Source organism: Canis lupus, chromosome 9 (assembly GCF_011100685.1).
Source record: "Canis lupus familiaris isolate Mischka breed German Shepherd chromosome 9, alternate assembly UU_Cfam_GSD_1.0, whole genome shotgun sequence".
In the NCBI taxonomy this organism is placed as follows: Eukaryota; Metazoa; Chordata; class Mammalia; order Carnivora; family Canidae; genus Canis; species Canis lupus.
The window spans coordinates 55,772,553-55,795,836 of NC_049230.1; the positions used below are offsets into that span (position 1 = coordinate 55,772,553).

General features: G+C 49.7%; 1 protein-coding gene across 4 annotated transcripts in view; it reads right to left on the minus strand.

Moving 5' to 3' along the window:
• Positions 1-6,435: 6,435 nt before the first annotated feature.
• The window catches only part of STXBP1 (syntaxin binding protein 1), a 74,317-nt gene continuing 57,468 nt past the window's right edge, over positions 6,436-23,284 (minus strand). Inside the window, exons 14-20 of one of the 4 annotated variants that reach the window (XM_038549289.1) lie at positions 22,837-22,975; positions 22,054-22,163; positions 20,442-20,543; positions 18,605-18,690; positions 15,951-16,105; positions 14,328-14,453; positions 6,436-8,376 (exon numbers count right to left, since the gene is read on the minus strand). In XM_038549289.1, the coding sequence (XP_038405217.1) occupies positions 14,344-14,453; positions 15,951-16,105; positions 18,605-18,690; positions 20,442-20,543; positions 22,054-22,163; positions 22,837-22,975 (702 nt within the window). In that variant the 3' untranslated portion in view covers positions 6,436-8,376; positions 14,328-14,343. Of the gene's footprint in view, positions 8,377-8,964; positions 9,042-14,327; positions 14,454-15,950; positions 16,106-18,604; positions 18,691-20,441; positions 20,544-22,053; positions 22,164-22,836; positions 22,976-23,284 lie in introns of all 4 variants that reach the window. The other 3 variants (XM_038549291.1, XM_038549290.1, XM_038549292.1) reach the window with 3 other exon arrangements.

The window sequence follows — 23,284 nt, forward strand, 5'->3', positions numbered from 1 at the left end:
AGCCAGTGCTTATAGGAGCTCAGGCAATCCCTGGGACAGTGGCCAGGTGCTTTTTATCCCTGTTGTCCTAGGGCTCAGCTCTTCACAAGAGGTGGCCGCAGCTCTACCCTGAATGTCCGACGGCTGGACGCGGGGAAGCTCAGTATTACTTCAGCATTTGGGGTTGGTTTGAGTGGCCAGGTCTTGTGAACAGTGGGATCCTTGCAATGGATGCAGGGGAACAGGGAGGGGTGAGAAATGCAAGGAGGTGGGTGTTTACTCATTGCCACGAGCAGTGGTTGGTTAGGAGTGGGCTCTAGTTTAGCCAGTCACATATCCAGTGTGACCTTGGGCCAGCAGCCTGACGTCTCTGAGCTGTAAAATGGGGAGGCCATGCCGTGGACCGAGTGTGACCTTGTATGTAAAGTGCACAGTGCGGGGCTATGGTCCAGGGGTGCAGGAAAGTGCATAGGAAGGGGCACCTGGTGTTGCCATTAGCAGAGCAGATAGGTGAGGCTCCAGCCCGTCCTGGGTTAGGCAGCCTCTGGGATTTCCAACATCCTGGTACTCTCAGCCTCTCAGCCTCGGGGTCTGTGTTGCCAGGGGATCCATTCCCTGCAGCCTGAGGCAGCTCTGGGAGGGCAGAAGCACGACTGGCAGAGGGGACAGGCACTCACTATTGCACACAGGCATCTGTCTTTGTGCAGATTCACAACAGCGCAGGGAGTTCTGTCTGCCCAGAACTGCAGACAGGGTGTCACTAAGGCTCCAGAGAGAGAGGGAGAGAGGCCTGGCTTAGTGCCCAAGACTCAGGGCCAGCACAGGGCTGCCCCTCCTGCCCAGGGCAAGGACCCCCACTCCAGCTGGACATCGCTCCCTCCGCAAACTGAGCAGCAGCCCCCACTGGAGCCTAGCTCAGACAAAGGATCACCACAGTGTCCCTGGCTGCCCTTTTCCCTCCTCCTATCTGTGTTTCCACCTTCTTTTACCTCAGGCCCATCTTAGGGGGTAGCTCCAAATCCCCAGCCTCAGCATGGCCAGCAGCCTCTCGGCCGGCCTGGAGCCGAGAAAGGGTCAGCTCTGGGACCTGTACTTCCTCCTCTGCACCAGCAAGGCTCCTGGGGGTTAGGGCCAGGCTCATAAATGCAGCTGCAAGAGTGACCGGCTGGACTTCCAGGTGCTGGGGGCAGGGAAGGAGATAACTGCAAGTCAGAGGGTATCCCGTGCCTGCATTAGTTTGAAGATCCTCTCCAAGGCTCCCCGGGGCCACGGGCGGGGACCCACCCCAGGGACACCTTCTCATTGCTGTTTCATGAACTGCCTTCTGTGTCCTGCTTTGGGGACTGGTGGCCGTGAGCCTGGAGCTGCTGGAGCTGCCAGACCACAAAGTCTAGCGGCTGGGAGCTGTCACAGTGCGCATAGCCCAGCACAATGTAACATCAGCCCAGGGCTGAGGCCACAGGGCTGGGGGACTGCCACCTCTGGGAGTTTCTGGAAGGAAGGAAGCCTGGGCCCAAGAGAGATAGGGAGGCTAGGCCTCATTCAAGATTTTAAAATTTTTATTTTTTCATGAGAGACACAGAGAGAGAGAGAGAGAGAGAGGCAGAGACACAGGCAGAGGGAGAAGCAGGCTCCATGCAAGGAGCCCGATGCGGGACTCAATCCCAGGACCCCGGGATCACGCCCTGAGCCGAAGGCAGACGCTAGCCTCAGACCACTGAGCCACCCAGGTGCCCTGGTTTCCTCAAGTTTTGTTCCAGGATTCGGTGTGGATTTAAAACATGGCTTAACAAACACATGTGGAGTGACAGGCCAGCCAGATCCTGAAGAGGAACTGCGTGAACAAGCTCCTTGATACTAGAGAAGGGACTTGCGCAGCGCTGTGAAGAGGAGCCTTCAGCGGGTGTCCCTCGCACTTCCATGTGGAAATGGAGTCTCAGGCCCTCCTCAGGCACGCTGAAGAACCTCCCACACCCAGGGCTGTTCCTCTCAGCACTGCATGAACATCAGGAAGCGCTGCCGGGGGCCCAGGCAGGAGCCGGGCATTCCTGCAGCTGGGCTGTCCTCACCACCCAGAGAAATAGGCTTCTCTCAACACTGGCTCCAGGGGCCCTTGGCTCCCGCAGAGAGCATCAACCAACCACAAGCCACTTCTGAGCAGGGGAGTTTGTTGTCTTAGCCCCTTGGGGCTGCTGTAACAAAATGCCGGACTGAGTGGCTTATAACAACAGGAACTTCTTTCTCACAGTCTGAAGGCTGGAAGTCAGAGGTCAGGGCCACCAGGGGCAGGCAAGGTCCCTCTTCCTGTTGCAGACCTAACAGTTGTGTCCTCAAGAATTAGAGGGGCCTGGGAGCTCTGTGGGGTCTCTTAGGATGTGCACAAATCCCACTCATGAGGGTGGAGTCTCCACAGACCCTAATCACCCTCCAAAGGCCCCACCTCATATCATTACCATAAGCATTATGTTTTCAGCATATGAGTTTTGCAGGGGACAGAAACATTCAATCCATAGTGGACTTTTTAATCTTTTTTTTTTTTTTATTTTTTTATTTATGATAGTCATACAGAGAGAGAGAGGCAGAGACATAGGCAGAGGGAGAAGCAGGCTCCATGCACCGGGAGCCCGACGTGGGATTCGATCCCGGGTCTCCAGGATCGCGCCCTGGGCCAAAGGCAGGCGCCAAACCGCTGCGCCACCCAGGGATCCCATAGTGGACTTTTTAAAATTTATTTTTATTTTAAATTGTGGCAAAATGCAGGATGCCTGAATGGCTCAGTGGTTGAGCGTCTGCCTTCAGCTCAGGAGTGATCCTGGGGTCCTGGGGTCCTGTCTTCATGAATTTGACTACTCCAGGTACCTCATATAAGTGGAGTCATACAGTATTTATCATTTTGTGACAGGCTCATTACACATAGCACAATGTCCCCACGGTTCATTCATGCAGGTGTCCTTTTTAAGGCTGAATAATATTACATTGTGTGTATATGGTACCTTTTATCTATCCATCTGTCAATAGACACTTGGGTTAATTCCATCTTTTGCCTATTGTGAATAATACTGCTATGAATATGGGCATACAAATATCTCTTAGAGACCCTCCTTTCAAATCTTTCAGGAATATACACAAAAGTGGAACTGCTGGTCTCATGTGTGATGCTGTGATTTTTTTTATTTTATTTTATTTTTTTTTAATATTTTATTTATTTATGACAGATAGAGAGAGAGAGAGAGGCAGAGACACAGGCAGAGGGAGAAGCAGGCTCCATGCACCGGGAGCCCGATGTGGGATTCAATCCCGGGTCTCCAGGATCACGCCCTGGGCCAAAGGCAGGCGCCAAACCGCTGCGCCACCCAGGGATCCCGATGCTGTGATTTATAATAAGATACAGATTTGGTCTTCATCTCTGTTTCTGGCTCCTAAAACCCTTGTAATTTCCTAAGTGATAAGTGTGATAAAGGTGTCTCGATATTCCTAACAAACATCTTTCAATCACACCTGAGTTTATGTTAATGAGGTGACTTTCCGAAAGCACCTAATGGGTGCTGGTTTCTAGAGGAACCAACCTTGTGATTGTAGGGTTAACTTTCAGCCCCACCCATTTGGCTCAGGTCATGATCCCAGGATCCTGGGGTCAGCCCCACTTTGGGCTTCTTGCTCCGTGGGGAGCCCGCTTCTCCCTCTTCCTCTGCTGCTGGCCTTGCTTGTGCTCTCTCTCTTTCAAATAAATAAATAAAATCTTAAAAAAAAAAAAGAATTAGTTTGGGGTGCCTGGGTGGCTCAGTCAGTTGAGCGTCTAACCATTGATTTTGGCTCAGGTCTGATCTTTGGGTCGTGGGATTGAAGCTGGTGTTGGGCTTCAGTGGGGAGTCTGCTTGAGAGGCTCTCTCTCTCTCTCTCTCTCTCCCCCCTCCCTCTGCCCCTCCCCCACCTTGCATGTGTGTGTGTGTGTGTGTGTGTGTGTGTGAGCACACACATGCACGCTTTCACAAATCTTTTTTTTTTTTTTTCTTAAAGATTTTATTTATTTATTCATGAGAGACACACACAGAGGGGCAGAGACACAGGCAGAGGGAGAAGCAGATTCCCTGCAGGGAGCCCGATGTGGGACTTGATCCCCTGACCCAGGATGGCCCCTTGAGCCAGAGGCTCATGCTCAACTGCTGAGCCACCCAGGTGCCCCTCTCTCTCGAAAATCTTAAAAAAAAAAAAAAAAAATCATTCGTTTACACAGCAACCAGAAAAAGAGTGCAAATAAGACATAGGACAATGATTAGATTTTCCAGGACAGCAAGCTACACTTCCCTGGTTCCCCATGCATTACCTGTTATGAAAGAACACTGTCCAGAGAGTAATCCCATGGGCACAGTGACCTTGTTCATAAGCCTAGCAACTTTCCTCCTACCAATCACAAAAGAGTATACGAAACGAAGAAATTCCATTGCTAAATATAGTGAATGCCTGGTGTCACACCGAGGCAGGTGGACAGACCCCAAGCAGAGTCTGGGTGAGACCCTCCAGCCCGGCCTTGGCCCCCTGGAAAGGCAGAGTGACTGGCTACAGCTCTCAGAATTGTCTTGGTCTAGGATTGCTCAGTTACTGATTCAGCACCGTCTGTTTTGGTTTCAGAACCCTCCGTTCCTCCAAGAATATCTAACACCATTGGAGACTTTTTGGAGGGGCAACCCACAGGCTCCATCTGTGCTGTGGAACACAGAACTGCCAGAAGCATAATAAGGGCCAGGTCTCTGCTGTTGGCTGGTGGTGAGGCAGGTGGCTTGGAAGGAAGGAGTAAATGGCATTTACTTTGCTTTAATGTAAACTCCGTTTAGAACAGTCTAGAATTTAAACATTCTGATCCTGGATCTCATTCCAGGGTGCTTGGTTACTGGGGCAGTGACTACTGCTATAAGACAGTGTCTGATGCCCCCCGAGCCAGAGCGGGCTGTGTAGGTTACTGCTTTACTCTTGGCCTGGGCTTCCTCACCCAGTGAAACTGGGAAGGGAGCCACCCAACACATGTAGCACATGAGGGGTCTCACATGGAGCAGGAACTCAATAAATGGTCACCATCAGGACGCCTGGGTGGCTCAGCTGTTAAGTGTCTGCCTTTGGCTCAGGGCATGATCCCAGGATCTTGGGATCGAGTCCCACGTCAGGCTCCTTGCATGGAGCCTGCTTCTCCCTCTGCCTGTGTCTCTGCCTCTCCCTCTCTCTCTCTGTGTCTCTCATGAATAAATAAACAGAATCTTTAAAAAAAAAATGAAACAGTGGGGATCCCTGAGTGGCTCAGTGGTTTGGCGCCTGCCTTTGACTCAGGGCGTGATCCTGGAGTCCCAGGATCGAGTCCCACGTCGGGCTCGCTGCGTGGAGCCTGCTTCTCCCTCTGCCTGTGTTTCTGCCTCTCTCTGTGTGTCTCTCATGAATAAATACATAAAATTAAAAAAAAAAAAAACATGACTGAAAGAGACAGTGACTGAGGACCAAAGCATAGAATCAGAAATTCCTACAAAGGGGATCCCTGGGTGGTGCAGCGGTTTGGCGCCTGCCTTTGGCCCAGGGCGCGATCCTGGAGACCCGGGATCGAATCCCACGTCGGGCTCCCAGTGCATGGAGCCTGCTTCTCCCTCTGCCTATGTCTCTGCCTCTCCCTCTCTCTCTGTGACTATCATAAATAAATAAAAATTTAAAAAAAAGAGAGAGAAATTCCTACAAAGAACCCCATGCCCTCGTGCCTCCTATTCCAGCAGGTTTCCAGTGTGACCCCAACCCTAACTCAAGGGTCTACTCCCCAAGTTGGCCCAAACCCATCTCCCTCTCCCCAGGTTCTGAACAGACTTCCAGAGCAACAGCACATGCATCAGATTTTGAGCTGGGAGCTCATAAAGCCAAAGAGTGTGGTAGCAGGAAGAGAGGAAAACAGTATGATTGATAAAGTGCCCTCCTCACACGCCTTAAATACACTGCCACTGAGCAGGGAGCATCTGCAAAGAATATTTTCTTTTTTCTAATTTTTTTATTTATTTATGATAGCCAGAGAGAGAGAGAGAGAGAGAGAGAGAGAGGCAGAGACACAGGCAGAGGGAGAAGCAGGCTCCATGCACCGGGAGCCCGACGTGGGATTCGATCCCGGGTCTCCAGGATCGCGCCCTGGGCCAAAGGCAGGCGCCAAACCGCTGCGCCACCCAGGAATCCCAGCATCTGCAAAGAAAGAGGCCTGTAGTCTCTGAGCTGGAGAGACATTTCCACTAAGGAGAAAGAAGAGCTCCCTGGCCCACAAGCAGTGCCCTGTTGTTGCCTAGGGCCCAGGACAAGCTTTATGCACTGTCCTCGAATGTGAGACCATTACAGATCTTAATGCAAGTGCCACTGCCTGGGACCCAGAAGACTCCAGAAACCTTTCTCCTCCGACTCTCCAAGGTAAAGCCACACCAGGAGTCACCACGGACACCATGAATGGGTGCTGATTGATTTATTAGACTTGAGTGCTTTAGTACAGAACGGTACGGAGATGATACATGTTTGTGCTTCAATACTTTCCAACACTGAGATTCTGAGAATTTCAAGGTAAACAAGTTTCAAGACAGACTAGCTTTTTTAAAATATCCTTTTGATAAATTATTTTTATATAAATAACAGAGAAAGAAAACCCAACATGTTCAACGCGCAAGGCCCTGAAGCGTGAGCCCTGTTTGGTCAAGGGGAGGGAACAAAACAAGCAGTGACAGCAAGAAACAAACCAGTGCAAGCACCTACAGTTCTGTCCTAAGGAAACAAGATATCTTAAGAGGGAAAAGGGAGACAGAGAGAAGAGGCCTGAAAACTAATCTGAGTGCGCAGGGGAGATTCTGAAGCCTTGAGAAGAGAATACCACGAAGCACCTAACGGGAAGGAACACGCTCTGAAGGAAAGCGGGTGGCCGCGTGGAACTAGCACACACCACGTCTGCAAGGACATCACGAGACAGTAATATGCACACGGTCTGCGGGGATTCAGGGGCAGTGGGGGGGCTGGGCAGGGGACATTTTTGTGACTTCCACTGTCATATTTTTCGACAACAGCAGCAGAACATGTGGTGCGCTCACCATCGGAGAGCGGAGAGCTGCTGAGTCTTGAGGATGACGAGGCATCCTTTCTGCATTTGCTTCTTTCATTTTTGCTTTAGAGCTAAGATTTATACAGAGAGTAAAATGATCATTTTCTCTTACAAGCACGACGACATATGACCCCACACTACACAAAATAAAGTATTATGAAGTATCTTAAACTGAGGATAATCTGAATGGGAACAGGGTCTGCAGAAATCCAATGGGCTGTTTTTCTGGTGGTTTCAAGTCTTAGGGGCCCAGACCCTTCTCTAAGGAAGGGCGCCTCTGCCCGGGAGCCCTCGGAAACCATTCTGTTCTCGTTTGTTCCTGACCCTGGAGCTCCACCTGTGCTGACCCCACTGAGCAAGAGGAGCTCTGCTCGGGGTGGGGCCCCAGGGAAGGGAAGGGTCTGGCCCAAAAGCCCAGCCTAACTGCTTCTCCAAGAGACGAAGGTCCTGGGGGGAGTTTGCTCTTTGGCTGCAGGATTACTTCCCTCAGGATCATAGCACTGTGGACACGGGCCAGGGAGGGAGCAGCGACAGGCTGCATGCACGTGGGCCAGCACCCAGCCTGACTTCACAGGATCTCTCCACCCCCTCCCACAGCCCGGCACAGGAGGATGAGCCACTGCAGGAGGCTAAGGGATCGCTTCCAGCTCAAACCCTGCAAGATATCATCTGATCTTCGCTGCCACACTTATCTGGATGAGGGGTATGAACTGGAGTGAAGACAACAGATTAATCCTCAGTTTGAAATATTCCAGGAACAGATATCTCTGTGATTCCCCAAAACAACAGGAAACAACCCAAAACAGAATTTTGTAAAACACCCAAATGTCTACCTTCCCATACTCAAGCAATTTGCGCATGTTGCACTGGGCTATATACAAGGTCACGGAATTGTAATAATGGGGAGAAGGTGTCCATTCATTCTAGACAGTTTCACAACTCCAGCAGTGTGTCCCTTGCGTAGGAACTTCTCCTCTTAGGACACATATAGAAGTTACTCTTTTAAAAAACACAATGCATTATTTTCTTTTGTTTCACACAAGAAGAGGGCATCATTAAACACGAGAACGCAGCGGCGACAGTGCCGGCCAGGGCGTGCAGAGCTGGGGGAGGCGGTGGAGGGACAGGGTCAGCAAAGTAACCAAGGCGGGCAGCGGCAGGGGCTGTGGAGCACTGTGGGAAGAGGGTTCGTTTTTTTGGAGGGGTGGCTTATTTTTTTTAACTGCTTATTTCTTCATCTGTTTTATTCAGTTTCTTCAGCGTGTCCAGCAGTTTCTGTGGGGTGAGAATGTGCGTGGATCCTGGGGGGCAGAAAATACAGTGAGCTTGCTGGCTCCAGTTCTTACCACATCTCCTTTCCCGCTCTTCAGTTCCCACCTCTGCATCTGTTCTCCCACCCCCACCCCGCACCCCTGGTCCCGCTCTAGAGGAAGCAGGGAGTGGGTCATGGGTTGGGTGTTGGGGCCACATCACAATAGGCCTGGGGGTCATTTGAGGACTGTAGATAAATAAAACACATCCTCCGGCTCAGGCAGGATCCCAGGCTGTACCAAGGAGGGAACCCGCCTTCCATGTGGGCTCAGCGTCAGTCATCTGCCAGGGTGTGGGGGGCAGGGGGCCAGGGCAGCTGAATTTCTGATTTTCTCTTGCACTCGAGGTGAAGCCAGGGAGAGAAATTCCAAACCATATGGCAGGGGAAAGATTGGGAAGGGGGTGCGCGGGTTGGTAGGGGGCCGTATATGGGAAGGATGGTGCCTGCCAGGGAGGAAGTGATGGGCAGGGCACCCTGGGGGAAGCCACTGACCTCTGGGAGACAGTGGGCTGATGCTGCCTTCATGGGTGGGACCTCAGGTGTGAAAGGGAAAGGGCCAGGGTACCTGAGGCCTTACCTTGCAGAGACCGCACATTGTAAGAGATTAGAAATGCTTGCCAAAAACTTAAGCTAATGGAGTTAGATATACTTTTACTGCAAAAATAAAAAAATAAAATAAATAAATGAAGTCTTTTTTCATAAGGAGAGAGAGCTAATAAGTGCAGTAAAAAAAGATGCATGGACTGTGTGGTTTGGACATGGACTTTACTCAAACAGAACAGAAGTGACCGGTGTGTGAACATGAGGCCTGCACACATGCAGTGGGCTTCAAAGAAAGAGGTCCCGGTGGGAGAGAAGAACTGAACAAAAGAGACCCGTACTTGAAAATGTGCCTCCCTGGAGGTGCAGGGCGGAGGAATGGGCCTTGTGGGGGTGGGGACAGACACTGCAGAGTGCCAGATTTCCACCCTGAGGGCAGGCAAAAGAAAGCCTTGGCTGGCTCACTGGGGTGATTCGGAACACCAGATCCCTGTGCCTTTGATCACTACATGACCCGAGGCTGCTGGGAGTGCAGGCCTTGAACCTTCCTGGTCCATCCAGATGGGCAGAAAACTTGTAAAGCCCTCTCCAGCGTGAGGGGCTTCTTCCAACATCCCGCCTTCTGTGGTTCAAGCCCTAGCCACCCTTGTCACTGCCCTGAGTGAGGAACCAGTCTATGGCTGCTTCCTGGAGGAGCCAAGCTTACAGCCTGCACCAGCCCCTGTGCTCTAAGCTGACCCATCTCTCTGCAGACCTGAGGCTCCTTCAGCAAATGCCACAGGGCTTTCAGCAGTGGGTCCCTGGGCATTCTAACAGCACCGCCCTCCTCTAAAGGTACCAAAGGTAGACTCATTTCTGTGATCTTACTCATCTTCCTTGTCCTAAAGAAGGCCAAAGGCTACTCCACAAATGAGAAAATAGAAATAAACATTGCCAAATTCTTGACAGTAAACCATTGCCACAGTGAGTGCCTTCCAAATCTCAAACTCCATGTGGTCTGTGTGTCTACATCCAGACAGCCAGCCTCTGGGTACCTTGTGCAGGTTAGCCTGGGGGCTTTCCAGGTAAAGGCAACAACAGTGCACATGTGGGGAACCTGTCCCTAATGCCCTCCCACACTATCCAGCTGAGTTCCAGGAAATAAGACAGAGACTCAACTTAGCCAAAAAATCACAAGGGAGCCTCGCCTATCCCAAAGTGTCCCCTACCCTTGCTTACGTGCACAATCAAGATCTGAGGGAGGCCCAACAAGGTTAAGGAATCCACGCTCTACAACTCTCTGTCATCTGATGGCTGACCACCTGGTGTTGCCAGGTGTGACCAAAAGAAGATGATGTCCAGGACTAAGGATCTCTGCAACAGGCCTGGGCATTTGGGCGCAAAAACTCACCCAGTGTCTTTAGAGGATCCAGGCCAGCTGGTGTTAATTCAAATCACCTGAGAGCTAATTCTTGGACCCCCCCCACCCCCCCACAATCCTCTGTTTTATATTAGTATCTTGGTCAAGCTTTTCACCACCACAAACACTGCAAATGGACCTGGGTGAGTCCACCATACACATATTGCAGACCCGCATCTTGAACCCACGGGGAGCTGACCAGGTAGGTCCCTCTTTTTTGTTGTCATTGTCATTTTTGTTTTTGTTTGAGGGTCCCTCTTATGCTACATAACCGCAAGACTGAGAAATGTAAACAGTGGTCTCCAGACACCAAGTCATCCAAAAGACTGCTGAGGCTGGGGGCCAGATCCTGTGAGCTCTGCCAGGACAAAATCTCTCTTCACTGAGAGAGCCCAAAAATCAGTCTTCTTACAGATCAGCTAGTCTAGGCTTTCCTAGGTTTGGTTGAAACAGACCTACCAACTCAGAAGATCCAGGGAGGCACCAGGGAATGTGTACATTTAATGTGTACAGCCACCCAGCGGAGTCTGAGATCTACCAGGTTTGGGAAACATGCTCTGGCCTGCCCCACATCTTAAAGAGGGGAGAATGAAGCCCAGAGCAGCACTGTGCTCGTTCATAGCCCTTTGGTGGCACAGCCAGGCCCAGCAGCCATGCCACTGGTCTCAATTCTGGGCACCCTGGGCTCCTAGCCCTGGGAGGGGACATGCAAGTGAATGCTTAGATAGCAGCTGGGTAAGGGGTTGGCTCTGAATGGATTCAAATCTGAGTCCCACTGAAAAATGAGATTTGTCTGACCCCAATTGGGAATAAAGCAAAATAGTCAACATAAAAAACAAAAACTGGGATCCCTGGGTGGCGCAGCGGTTTGGCGCCTGCCTTTGCCCCAGGGCGTGATCCTGGAGACCTGGGATCGAATCCCACATCGGGCTCCCGGTGCATGGAGCCTGCTTCTTCCTCTGCCTATGTCTCTGCCTCTCTCTCTTTCTCTCTGTGACTATCATAAATAAATAAAAAAATTAAAAAAAACAAAAAAACAAAAAAAACCAAAAACAAAAACTTTCTCCCAAGTGCAAGTGCTGTGTAACAGATTTTCAGCACACCTGACTAGCTTTATACAGCCCCTTGGACATTCCCTCATGATTGGTACTTTTTTTTTTTTTTTAAAGATTGTATTTATTTATTCATGAGAGACAGAGAGAGAGAGGCAGAGACACAGGCAGAGGGAGAAGCAGGCTCCATGCAGGGATCCTGATGTGGGACTCGATCCTGGGTCTCCAGGATCAGGCCCTGGGCCAAAGGCAGGCATTAAACTGCTGAGCCACCCAGGGATCCCATGATTGGTACTTTTAACATAAACCCCCCAGAGCTTGGGGTGAAGATCTAATGCAAAGACTTCACTTCTGGACAATGTGGAGGGATGACTGATTAATGGGATTAAGGTGGGGCTTGGTGGCATCTGTGTACTTCGGCTGCTGACACCCACTCCCCTGAACTGGCACCTGGGGGAGAGAAGTGCCAGAGGACAGAGTAGGTGCTGGGGCCACTCTCATGCAGGGCCTGCCGGGGACACTCATCCACTGCTGAGCGGGGAAACTTGTCTCTTAGAAACTAAGTCACTGTAGACTGTGACAGGAGACAATCCCAGCCCTCTCCTGTCCTGCCTTGTCCTCATCTTTGGTCACCTGGATAATCAGAACGGGGCAAGTCATAGTTTTATCTGCCTCCTGACCTCCCCAGGATTAGGGCTCTGTGCCTTGCTTTTTCCTAATAGAACTCTCTAAAACACAGCACTGCCCAGAAAAACATTTCAGAAGCCAAGAGTACACAACTCAAGTCTATTTGTGTTCTCTGCTCAGATGGCTGCTGAGATGCTTTAGTGCTGACTGAACATAAAACAAAGGAAACCAGCCTGAGAAGGACAGGCTGCTTCTGAAGCAGGGATTCTCAGAGCGAATCCTAGCTGGAGCCCCTGGAGTCTGGGTTTGGGTCTTTCAGACCCTGCGAGCAGTCTGCCACTGCAGCAGCCTGGACTGAACATCTGTCCTTCTGAAAGTCTTAAAATACATCCCACAGCAAATGCTGATCACCTGCCTGCCATGTGTACACAAAACCAGATGTCTCTGATTACCAACCAATCCAGGTACTTCTAAACAATGAATATATCTTTTTAAACGATGACTATTTTTTAACATTTGCTTTTATTCACCACCCACTAGTTTTACTTTCTAGGGGAAGGCAGCTGGGCAGGATGGGAGGCAGCCCAAGGCCACAGTCAGCCCACCGTGGACCATGGACCGTGGACCGTGGACCATGGACCATGGACCAAGCAGGCTCATCCCACATGCTGTTTCTTCCCTCACTACTGCCCTAGGGGAGCCATCTCTTGGCCACAGAAAGGAAAGAGGAGACAAACGGCACAGCTGCCTATTCTGACCTTTAGAGGGAGTCCTTTTTTGGACTGAGTGGTTCTCTTTATACAAACAAGCATGCTTCTGGTGCTCCCTGGTCATGGCTTTGATGGCCCAATCACCTGAGGTTCATCAGAGAGCGCAAATGCATGAGGATAGGCCTGCAATCTTTGAGGCACCTGGTCTGGATTAGGGAATTAGACAGGGTTTGAGGAGCCTGGGGCCCTGCAATCCAGCCTTTGCTTTCTGCATACTGTGTGCAAGTGTGTGTATATGGCGGGGGGTGGAGGTGTGTGGCTCCTGCAGTCACACAGGTACTCCTGGCAGAGCTGGGGCTAGAGTCCAGCTCTTGCCACTGCTCACAGGTGACTCATGCTCCATGACTCACCAGGCCACATCTCAGCCTGGGTGGAGGCGGGAGAGGGGGTTGGGGTGGGGGTGGACACTATGCATGGAGTACACGAGGTCAGGCACATAGAATGTGGCCTCATCACCAGACTCCATGAGAAAGCTTCAGAATAACTGATGCTACAACACAGTTCTTCAGTAACCATCTGTCACAACACATCAGAGGAGGTGTCCAGCCACAAATGAGGGATGGAAAGAGAGAGGAAGGAATGAGGACAAGAATAAACTCTGGGTAATCTACCAGACAGACACCAGGTCCTGGGTAACAGGCAAAGGCACAAGCGTGGTGGAAGAAAGGACACTCTTGCAAACAGCACACAGTGTTAAGAACAGATTTTAACCCAAAGGTTCTCAGATCTCACTAAGAGACTTCAGTGGGAGAGGGTGGGTGTGATGACTCAACTTCGGAAAAAATCCACAGGAGAATGAAAATAAAAGCAATTACTGAAAAAGTAAGTGACTATTAAGGGCCATTTTCCCCAGGCAAACATGAGACGCGGGCTTTCCACTGGTGGCTGGAGTTCACTAGGTACATGGTGGTTCCTGACCCCATCATGCCTTAGAAACTGTTCCTCAGGATAAGTGCCTGTCCTGGGAAAACGGAATTTTCATGTCTAACTACCACTGATGTGGAGTCTATTCTGATGCGCTCCAATAAGCCTTCCTCATGATCAGGTGCCCGTGGACATCTCCACTGGAGTTCTGCCTTCTTAGACATGACAGTCCCTTGAACGCCTGCTGGCCTCACTCTCAAGTTCCCATACCACGTCACAAGCAGGATGCTATGTGTTCCCTGCCTGGTGCCCGCAAATTCACCCCGGGCCAGCAGACTTGTGTGCCATGCTCCCAGCATCCCTCAGCTGGAGGGATGGAGGACTGGTCACAGCAGTTATGATCAGTGTTGGTCTGAAACCCAGGGGGCTGCACTGCCTGAATGAGCAGCAGGTGACCTAGGGCACAAGTGAGCTGGCAGGCCGGGGCCCAGAGGCTCTCGTGGCAGGGTCTGTGAAGGCAGCACCAGACACATTTTCAATCGGTGTTAAGAACTGCAAGCATTTTCTTGTTGAAAGAAAATCAAATAAAGAAACTAAAAAAGAAAAAATAAAGGAAAAGAGTGACGGAATAATCAAAGAAAACCCTTCAGAGTGGAAGAGTTTCTTTTCTGTAATAAGCTGCTTTTACTTTGTTTCTTTGGCTCTCACTCCATTGTTGGAGCCTGATCCTCAAAAGATACCCTAGAGGACTCCCTGAAGTCGGGGTGTCTCAGGTCCATGAGAAATTTGGTGGGAGTGAGAATGTGAGTAGAACCTGCGGGAGAACAGAGTCCAGCTGACTGCTTGAACAAAGGTACGTTATAGGAACATGCCAACTCAGGCCTACGTTTTATGCAGCCAATGAGGTGTAAGAAAGCAAGAGGCAGGCACGCGCACACAGGCCGCGAGGACAGCCAGCATGCACAAAGCAGGTGAGGCCACGCTGCGGACGTCAGCTGTCTGCACAAGGCCTCTCCATGAACCTGCATGGGCAACTGCTTCGCCCCCAGTATTCCACCCCCCAACAGGGAACTGCAAGTCAGGACCAAAGTCGAAGAGGGAGATCTACACCAAAGCCTGGCTGTGACAGCTGCTGCCCAGGAAAGCTGTGTTTGAGCTGAGAGTTACCTGACACACGCATGCAACACACATGAGCAGGGGACAGAGAGAACGATATCACATGGACCATGTAACAAAAAGGAAAAAACAATATGGGGAGAAATGGTGACCAGCTGGGAAAGTTCCAGGGAATGGGAAGGGGAAAGGGAGGATGGCCAATCTTCCCACTGAATGGTGGTATCTCGAAACGGGGCTGCCAGTGCCAGGTCCATCTTGACACACCCAAGAATGGCCACACGGGCTGGCCTGCAGAACCTGCTTACTCAGAGCTTAGGGGGCACTGTGACTTGGTCACCCCAAAGTGGAGGTATAAAACTGACATGGCTACTAGAGATAAGGGGAAAGGCCGGGGCAGGATGTGCTGACAGCCTTTTGTCAATCAGTGTCACGAGGCAGCCCGGCCGGGTGCAAATCCATTTTGTTAAGGGTGAGATGAGGCAAAAGGAAGGCATCTGGAGAAAGCATGATTTTTCTCAGCTCACTCTTCCCTTCCAGCCCTAGAAACTGTGGAAGCTTGTGCAGGCATGAAAAAGGAGTAAAATCTTCCACTGCATTACGTCAGCTCTAATGAGTTGCTTCCTTTCTTCTGAAAAAGAAATGCCAGAAAGGGTATGGCAGACCTAGAAGTGGTAGGAACCAGAAGGGAGTCCAGCCTGCAGGCCAGTATGTTTCGGGCAGTATCTGCTTGCACGCTGTGTCCATCTATCTCCAACTGACAGGTAAAGGAGGGGGTGATAATTTACCTTCCATTCACTGAGCATCTTCTGGATACGAGGCCCAACACCAGGAAACTGACAAGTCCTGCCTCAGGCCCAGGGCAAGGCTGGGTAAGGAAATCACAGCATGGAGAGGTGGGGTGGTTGCTCAAGGTGACCCACTTGGCAGTGGCCAAGCAGGATCGGGAGTCTGGGGGTGTGTTGGAGTCTCTGACCAGGCGCTTCCCACTGCTTGCAGCTGCCTCTCATCATGAGGCACAGTGCAGACACAAGGAAAGAACCCTTTGCCCCTTAGCTGCTGCTGTCCACAAACTATCTAGAGGCTAAGTTTTGCAGGGGCAATGAAGAATTGAAGACAGAACAAAACACCAAAGCATGGAATGGGTCAAAGTGCGATGAAGCAGCCCCTTCCCTCTAGAATACATGCTCCCACTCACCTATTAGCACTTCCCACTTTCCATTGGCTTGGGTCACCTCGTAAGCACAGCGCATCTCATTCAGGCTCACACCCCCAAGGATGAAAATAATGAGTCGGGGACCACTTCGGTACTCCCCTGGGGCCTTATTCTTATGCCAATGCCCATAGCGGGCACTGGGGAGGGGGGAGGGAGAGAGAAAGAAGGAAAGAAGGAGAGAAAAATTAATTGTGTTTATCTTAAGTATTTATCACTTCATATCTTAGTGATTTATTTACACATCTATTCTGTACACCAGTCACCAAAACAGAGTAGTAGTAAGTGCTGGTTGAGCTGAACGGCTGTGCATATTATCAAGTGGTCTGGCTGCCATGCTGTGGGCTTGTCACTCTCTTGGAAACACGTAGGTGACAGGCAGGCTCAAGTTAGCTTTAAAGTTTGATGTGTCACATTAAACAGCTTCACCCCTCATGGTAGTTGTCAGGCTTCTACCCTCGAGCATACAGGTTTCTAGGCTTGTCTGGGACACTGTTGGAGGTGAGTGGTGATGACAGAGTCAAGGCCTGTCTTCAGGTTGGCATGCTGATTCATGGACCAAGCTGCTCACCAACCAGTCTCCCCCAGCACCTCAGTGCTGACCTGAGGGAGATTCAGCCGTGCCTGCCAAGAGCTCAGGGTTTAACTGGGGTGGGTGGGGAGAAGGAACCAGGTCAGAATCGTGCTATGACAGAAGAGCTCAGTGCCACCAGGACACACACGGGAGGGCCTTCTAGCTTCATCTGGGCATCACTGGAGAAGTCTTCCTAGCAGACATGACACTGAGCTGCCCCTGAAAGACCGGTACTTTGATGGTGGGACAGTTCCCAGAGGGGTCCCTGCTGCCCCTCACTTCTCTTAGTAGGTCTTCACCTTGTCCTCAGAAACAATGAGAAATGGATTGCTTTCTTAGATTAAGAAAATGAGGCGAGAGAGAAGACAAGCAGTCCCCTGGGATGACCTTTTTGGAGCTAGCGATGCTCCTGTTCCAAGCTTCAATGTTCATTTAGCCTTGACTGTTCTCAAGAGACACGCTAAGCTCTTCCTGTCAGAGAAAACAGAGTAGCACCCTGGTTCTGAGCCTGCCACCTCAGGAAAGGTAACAGATGCCACTGTGGGTCAGGGAACAGCCTATACCACACAGATGAGGGAGGCCAAGAGTCTGGAGGCGAAATGCCTTCAGATGTCATTGCAGAGTACAGCAGGGAAGGCTTCTAGATGTCTGGCAAGCAGGAGAGCAAGAGGAAAAGCTTTTGAAAACAGACCCTGGAAGACTGCATGAGTGACCAAGAAACACAGTGTTGGAGAACCCAGGGACAGAAGTATGGATTGCTGTCAACTCACATCTCAAAGCTGAAATGTCTGAACATCACCAGGTATGTGTGTGACAGAAACCCAATAAACCCAAGGCATCTGCTTTTCCATCATCTATGTTTCTATCAAGGATGATTCTGAGAAATGTGGCTCTATGCAGACAACATATTCATCCCCTTTTAAATTCTAAAATGAATTAATCAAAAGCGAAAGCAGAATTCACTGAGCACCTACTATGTGCCAGGCTCTGTTTTAGCAACTGAGGATAAAAGACCAAATTCCTGCCCTCACGAGGCTGATAGTCTAGTTGGAGGAGACTGGCAGTAAACAAGAGACTGGCAGTAAACACAAAAACTGTACTACATGCTGGTATAATCTACGGAGTGAACAAAAAAGGGAAGGGGGAGATGAAATGTCGAGGGGAGGCTATCACTTTTGGTCTTTATTTTCTGTAACACCTTTATTGAGAGAGAATTCATTTGTCATACAATTCTCTCATTTAGCGTGTACAATTCAATGGTTTCTTTAGTCTAGTCACAGAACTGCAGACCAGCACCAGTCAATTTTAGATGATTTTCATCACCCCAGAAAGAAAGCCCATACCTGTGACCAGTCATCCCCCATGTCCCCACCCCAAACTGCATCCCCCAACCCTGAGAATAGATTTTCCCACGCTGGATGTTTCATACAAATGAAATCATACAATGTGTAGACTTTAGCAACTGGCTTCTTGCACTTAGTATAATGTTGCCAAGCTTCACCCATATGGTGGCACATGTGTCCTTCATTTCTTTCTCTGGCTGGATAATATTCTATTGTATGAATACACTGTGTTTTATTTACCCATTTATCAGTTGAGTCTTTTCCACTTTTGAGCTATTACAAATAATGCTGCTAGGAACCCTCGTGTAGTATATTGCTAAACAGGGTAGTTAGGGAAGGTGGGGGAAAGTAACAATTGATTAAAGGTGTGAAGGAGATAACAGGCAAGCCATGCAGATAACGGGGGACAGGAAGAAGGAAGAAGGAAGTGCAAAGGTCCTGAGGCAGAAGTAAGCCTGGCATGTGTAGAGAAGGAAGCTAGTACGGCAGAGGTGGAGGGAAAAAAGGGAAGAGTAAGGAGTGAGTCAGAGTAGAATGGGAAGCCAGAGAGGATGAAGGGCCTCATGGGCTGCTCTAAGGACTGGGCCTACACTGGCTGCGATGAGAAGCAGTGGGAGGGTTCTTATGGATATTGCTGCTTCAAGACCGGACCACCAGATAGCTGACAAACAACCAGAGATGGTCCCACTTCTCCCCCTTGCTTGCTCAGGATTCTCACTCACCTGACTGCGGTGGTACTAAAGGAGGCAGAGGAGCGGGTAGAGATATAAGGGTAGTGCTTGGTATCAAGTTTGTCTTCAATAGTGTCCTGGAAAGAAAAGAGACAGATATTGGGCTTGCCATTTGTTTGAGAAGGGCTGACAGAATCAAGGTGAGATGATTCAAAGAACAAGTCGCTTAGCAAAGTGCAAAGTGACATGGCCAAGTATGCAATAACCAGAGCTCCTCTGCCCTGCCGCCTGCTGCAGGTGCCTAGCACAGTGCTCTGCATGGACCAGATGCTCAATAACCAGCTGGTACGCTGAGATAAGTCTGTAGGTCTGTTTCTTTAAAAGAAGTTAAAAAAAAACAAAAACAAAAACAAAAAACATAAAAAACCCCCCAAAAAACCTGTGACAGGGCACCTGGCTGGCTCAGTCAGAAGAGCACTCTTGATCTTGGGGTCATGACTTCAAGCCCCACTTTGGGTGTAGAGATTACTAAAAAAACAAAAAACAAAAAACTTTAACAAAACAAAACTGCATTAATTTTTCTTGCTTTCCATCTACTTTGTTTTTTCGTTTTCTTTTACATTCTATGTGAGATTATAAATGTTGCATTCTGTCCAATAAACTGACACTTGCCATCAGTCTTGTAGAAACCCGGCACAGGGAGTCTCTCATCCGAGACCTCACACTCAGTTTTCCAAGGGTCTAATTATCTGGTGGGTGGATTCCAGCTATGTACCTCCTGCTGCCTAGAAATCTCCACTCCTCCTAACAACTACCATGTGAAGCCTACACACACATATCTCTTTAGGGAGCTGGAGAGAGGTGCAGGAGAGGGGAACAAATGAGACAGAGGGATGGGCTTTAATTATAATACAAAGAAATGTAATTGGTTTCTAGATATTCATGTTCACGCATCCTTTTGGTTTGTGGGTTTTAAAAATAGGAAGTTGACTCACTATATATATTTTAACATAAAATTCAGTAGCAACATGGACTGCTTGAATTGACAGGAGTTCTGGGAAAGCCCTTCATTGTCTGGATCCCAGGCTTGTCCACCTATTGAGAGCAGAAGCTGGACAGTGTAGCTCCAAGACCTAGAGGGGGCAGGATTCTAAGCAGGGTATCTTTCAGCTATAAGCAGAGAGTGGAGGGACACCTCGCATTCACAAATACAAAGCACCTACTATGTCCAAGGCACAGTGCCAGAGGACACATCAGTTGTGGGCAGAGGCCAAGGTTTAAAAAAAACTAACTCCAAACACTGAACAGATACATATATACAAAGGGCATCCCGGACACACACTATAGGAGTCTGGAGTGGCCTCTGGGGTGCTGGGTGGTCAGACAGGGGAAGTATATGTGAACAGTCAGACCTGATGGGGACTTTGAAGGAAGGTAAGGCAAAGGATGGAAGAGCAGAGGCAGAATCATGCATGGCAGGGGTCCTGACTGACGGGGAGTCTTAGGGAGGGATTGGCTCAGGTCATATACCCAAGGCCCCTCCATCTCTGCACCCTCAGAGTGGTGTTCGTTACTCATCTGACCTGTAGAAGCTGGCATGTTTGGTTCTTCAGATGCAGCACCCCTGAGAGGTCTCACTATGAGGCTACGTCATATGGATCATGGGGATCTACTTTTGGTGGCCTCTGAGGGCTGCTCTTCCTAAACACTCAGAACAAGGCTACAGGGCCTCAAAGAGCCCTGAGACTGGATACAGATCCTCCTGGGAAGACAACCCCAGCTATCACCACCACCCTATGGCAAGTGAAGCTGAAGGTCTCTGGGCCCATCAGTGAGGAGCCCTAGGCCCTGGCTATCTCCTCCACATCCTCACGTCCCCCTCACTGACCTCCATGATGTCTTTAATGATCGGGGTCCACCGCGAGAGCTGGTAAGTCTGCTCACTGATGCGCTCCTTCCGTTCTGGCTTGCTCCTGCGGCGCAGTGTGGACTGAATACAAACACACATGAATTAGATGGAGTCATGGGTCACCTGGGCCCCAGTGACCTTACTGGCCCCTGAAAATCCCTCCTGAGGACTCTCTGCGCAGAGTCAGCACTGGCAGAGTAGGAAGTGGGAGGGGTTTTCCTGGAAAAGTCCAGCATGTGCCCCTTAGGCTTTAGCCTGAGAACTTGAAGCAAACTTGGTCCTTTAAAGTGATGGAAAATGGCAAACATGGGTCAAAAGTACAGATGCCATTCAAAAAAGTTCTGGTATCGGAGCACCTGGGTGGCTCAGTTGGTTAAGCATCAGATTCTTGATTTGGGCTCAGGTCATGATCTCAGGGTTGTGAGATAGAGCCCCACACAGGGCTCTGTGCTCAGCAGGGGTCAAGTTGAGATTCCCTCTCTCTTCCTCTCCCTCAACTGGGACACAAGTGTTCTCTCCGCCCCCAGAATGAATGAATGAATGAATAAATAAAATCTTAAACAAAAAATCCTCATAATTAAAGAAAGTAGTTTGCTTTTGATTATAGGAGAAAAGACTGCGTTGGGTAGGACTTGGTCTTTGATTTTGCTTCAATAGTCTGGTGGGTGTGAGTAAACCATTTCCATTCCCATTTGGGTGCCTCTTGTGAACAAGGGTCTGAAAATACCAAACTACTTCCAGTTCTAGGTCTCAGGTCTAGGCTCAGGGACAAAGTTTTTGACTCTAAGATTCCAAAAGATGTACATTTGCAACTCTAGCTTTATAGCACTTTTGTGTGAACAACTCCCCATAGAAAGAATGTATACAGTGAGGTTCCTAGCAGAAGACCCTCAAGAGTGCCCGGGGTTCTTCCTAAAGTTCTGGAGCCCGTCAGGCCCCAGCCTCTTCTAGAGCGCACCGCACCGTGTGCTCAGGCTTCCCAGACACCCTGCCCTGGTCTGGTTCTGAATCATCACCAGTGAAGAATCAAGTGGTGAGCCTGCTTGACGCTAAGCATTGTGCTCTGCCCTCACAGAAGATGCTGGACCTGGATGTGCAAAGGCAGAGCCAGACTGACCTCAAAACACGGAGGATGAAGCTGGTGTGACTCCCGTTTGGGGCTGGTTCAACATGGCTCAGCTTTAATGACTGTGCAACTCCTTGATACACACATCCTGGGTGTTACCCTTCAATTTTACTATATTTACTATGTTGCTATACCTTTATTCCTGATTTTTAAAAAGACTTTATTTATTTATTCATGAGAGATACTGAGAGAGGCAGAGACATAGGCAGAGGGAGGAGAAGTGCAGGTTCCATGCAGGAGCCCAATGTGGGACTCGATTTCAGAACTCCAGGATCATGTCCTGAGCTGAAGGCAGATGCTCAACTGCTGAGCCACTCAAGTGTCCCTATTCCTCTGGTTTTATGTTTTCTCTTTCTCCATGCTGAATGTATGTATCATAAGCCCCCTTAAGTTAGGGGAGAAAAGATAAGATAGGCCAGCCCACTTTGTGCTTCTCCCTCCCCATATGTGAGGCTGGCCCCTTACGTCAGTGACAATGGGCACCCCCAGGTGTGCCATGTTGGTGATGATCTCGCTGTCCTCTGGGGGGATCTGGGCGTGCTGGATCAGTTTATTCAGGTTCTCTTCAGTGATGCCTGAGAGAACAAAACCCCCGGTCACCACACCCAACCACCATATAGCACATACTCAGAGGCAGAGCCAATCAGCTGAGGGGGGGCAGCACCCCTTCTCCTCAGGGTGAGTAGAAATGAATCTTCACCACATCAACTTTACTGTAAGATGAGGACATAATCAGCATTTCCATTCAACTCTAGCCACTCTGTCCCAGGCTATGACCATCATCAACTGCCCCATCATGGTCTAATATTTCTATCCGCCTCCTGCTTCCCAGCCATCTCTGCCCACCCCACTCACATCAAAGTCAAGAGTCTCAGTGTCCATCTTCTGCACAATGAACATGTACAGGCAACTATGATGTGGGTAAAAATCAGTTATTTAAAGGCAGAGATCACCAATGTGATGCTAGTTAAAGTATGTGGCAGACATGCTCTCACAAACTGGCTTTGTAGTCAGTGGTTTCTCCCTGCTCCCACCTGTCCTCCTCCATAGATGTCACACCTTTATTAACTCTAGAATTAATTGCTTTTAGTTGCAACTGATTTGCCTATATTTCCCCAAAAGTAAAGAGCTCCTGGGGTCTCCATATTAAATACCCCTTTCCATGTCTCCTAAACTACTTTTCTACTTTGTCTTCTCTCTCCCATCTTCCTCATTTGCCCAAGAAAGGGCCTATCCCACCATTCCTACCATTCTTCAAAAATATGTAGAGAAGGATGATGCGGATTTTGTCATAAGTGCTGACATTTGCATCCAGTAGAATGGGGACGATGGCTCTCATGGGGTCCTTGATCTTCTCCCCTTCAGCATCCGTGCCCATGGCCAGGTCCTGCAGAAAACACACCATGTTGGCCCCATCCCTGACGAGAGTCTGGATAGATGGCAACTATTAGACAACTGGTGGTCCATAAATGGGATTTGTCACTTGGCTGGGGAAGGCCCTATGCAGGGGCTTCTGCTCTCATAATGCACCATAATCAGCCCTGGAGTCATTAGCATGGTTTTCTATGGCGTCAGTGAGAAGCAATGATAGCCCCAGGGTTCACTTTGCAAAAACAGAAACCACCAAGATTTTTTTGCCATCTTGTTTGAAGGTAGGCAGCTCCCTCCAGGTGAATGCTGGTATACTTATATGAAC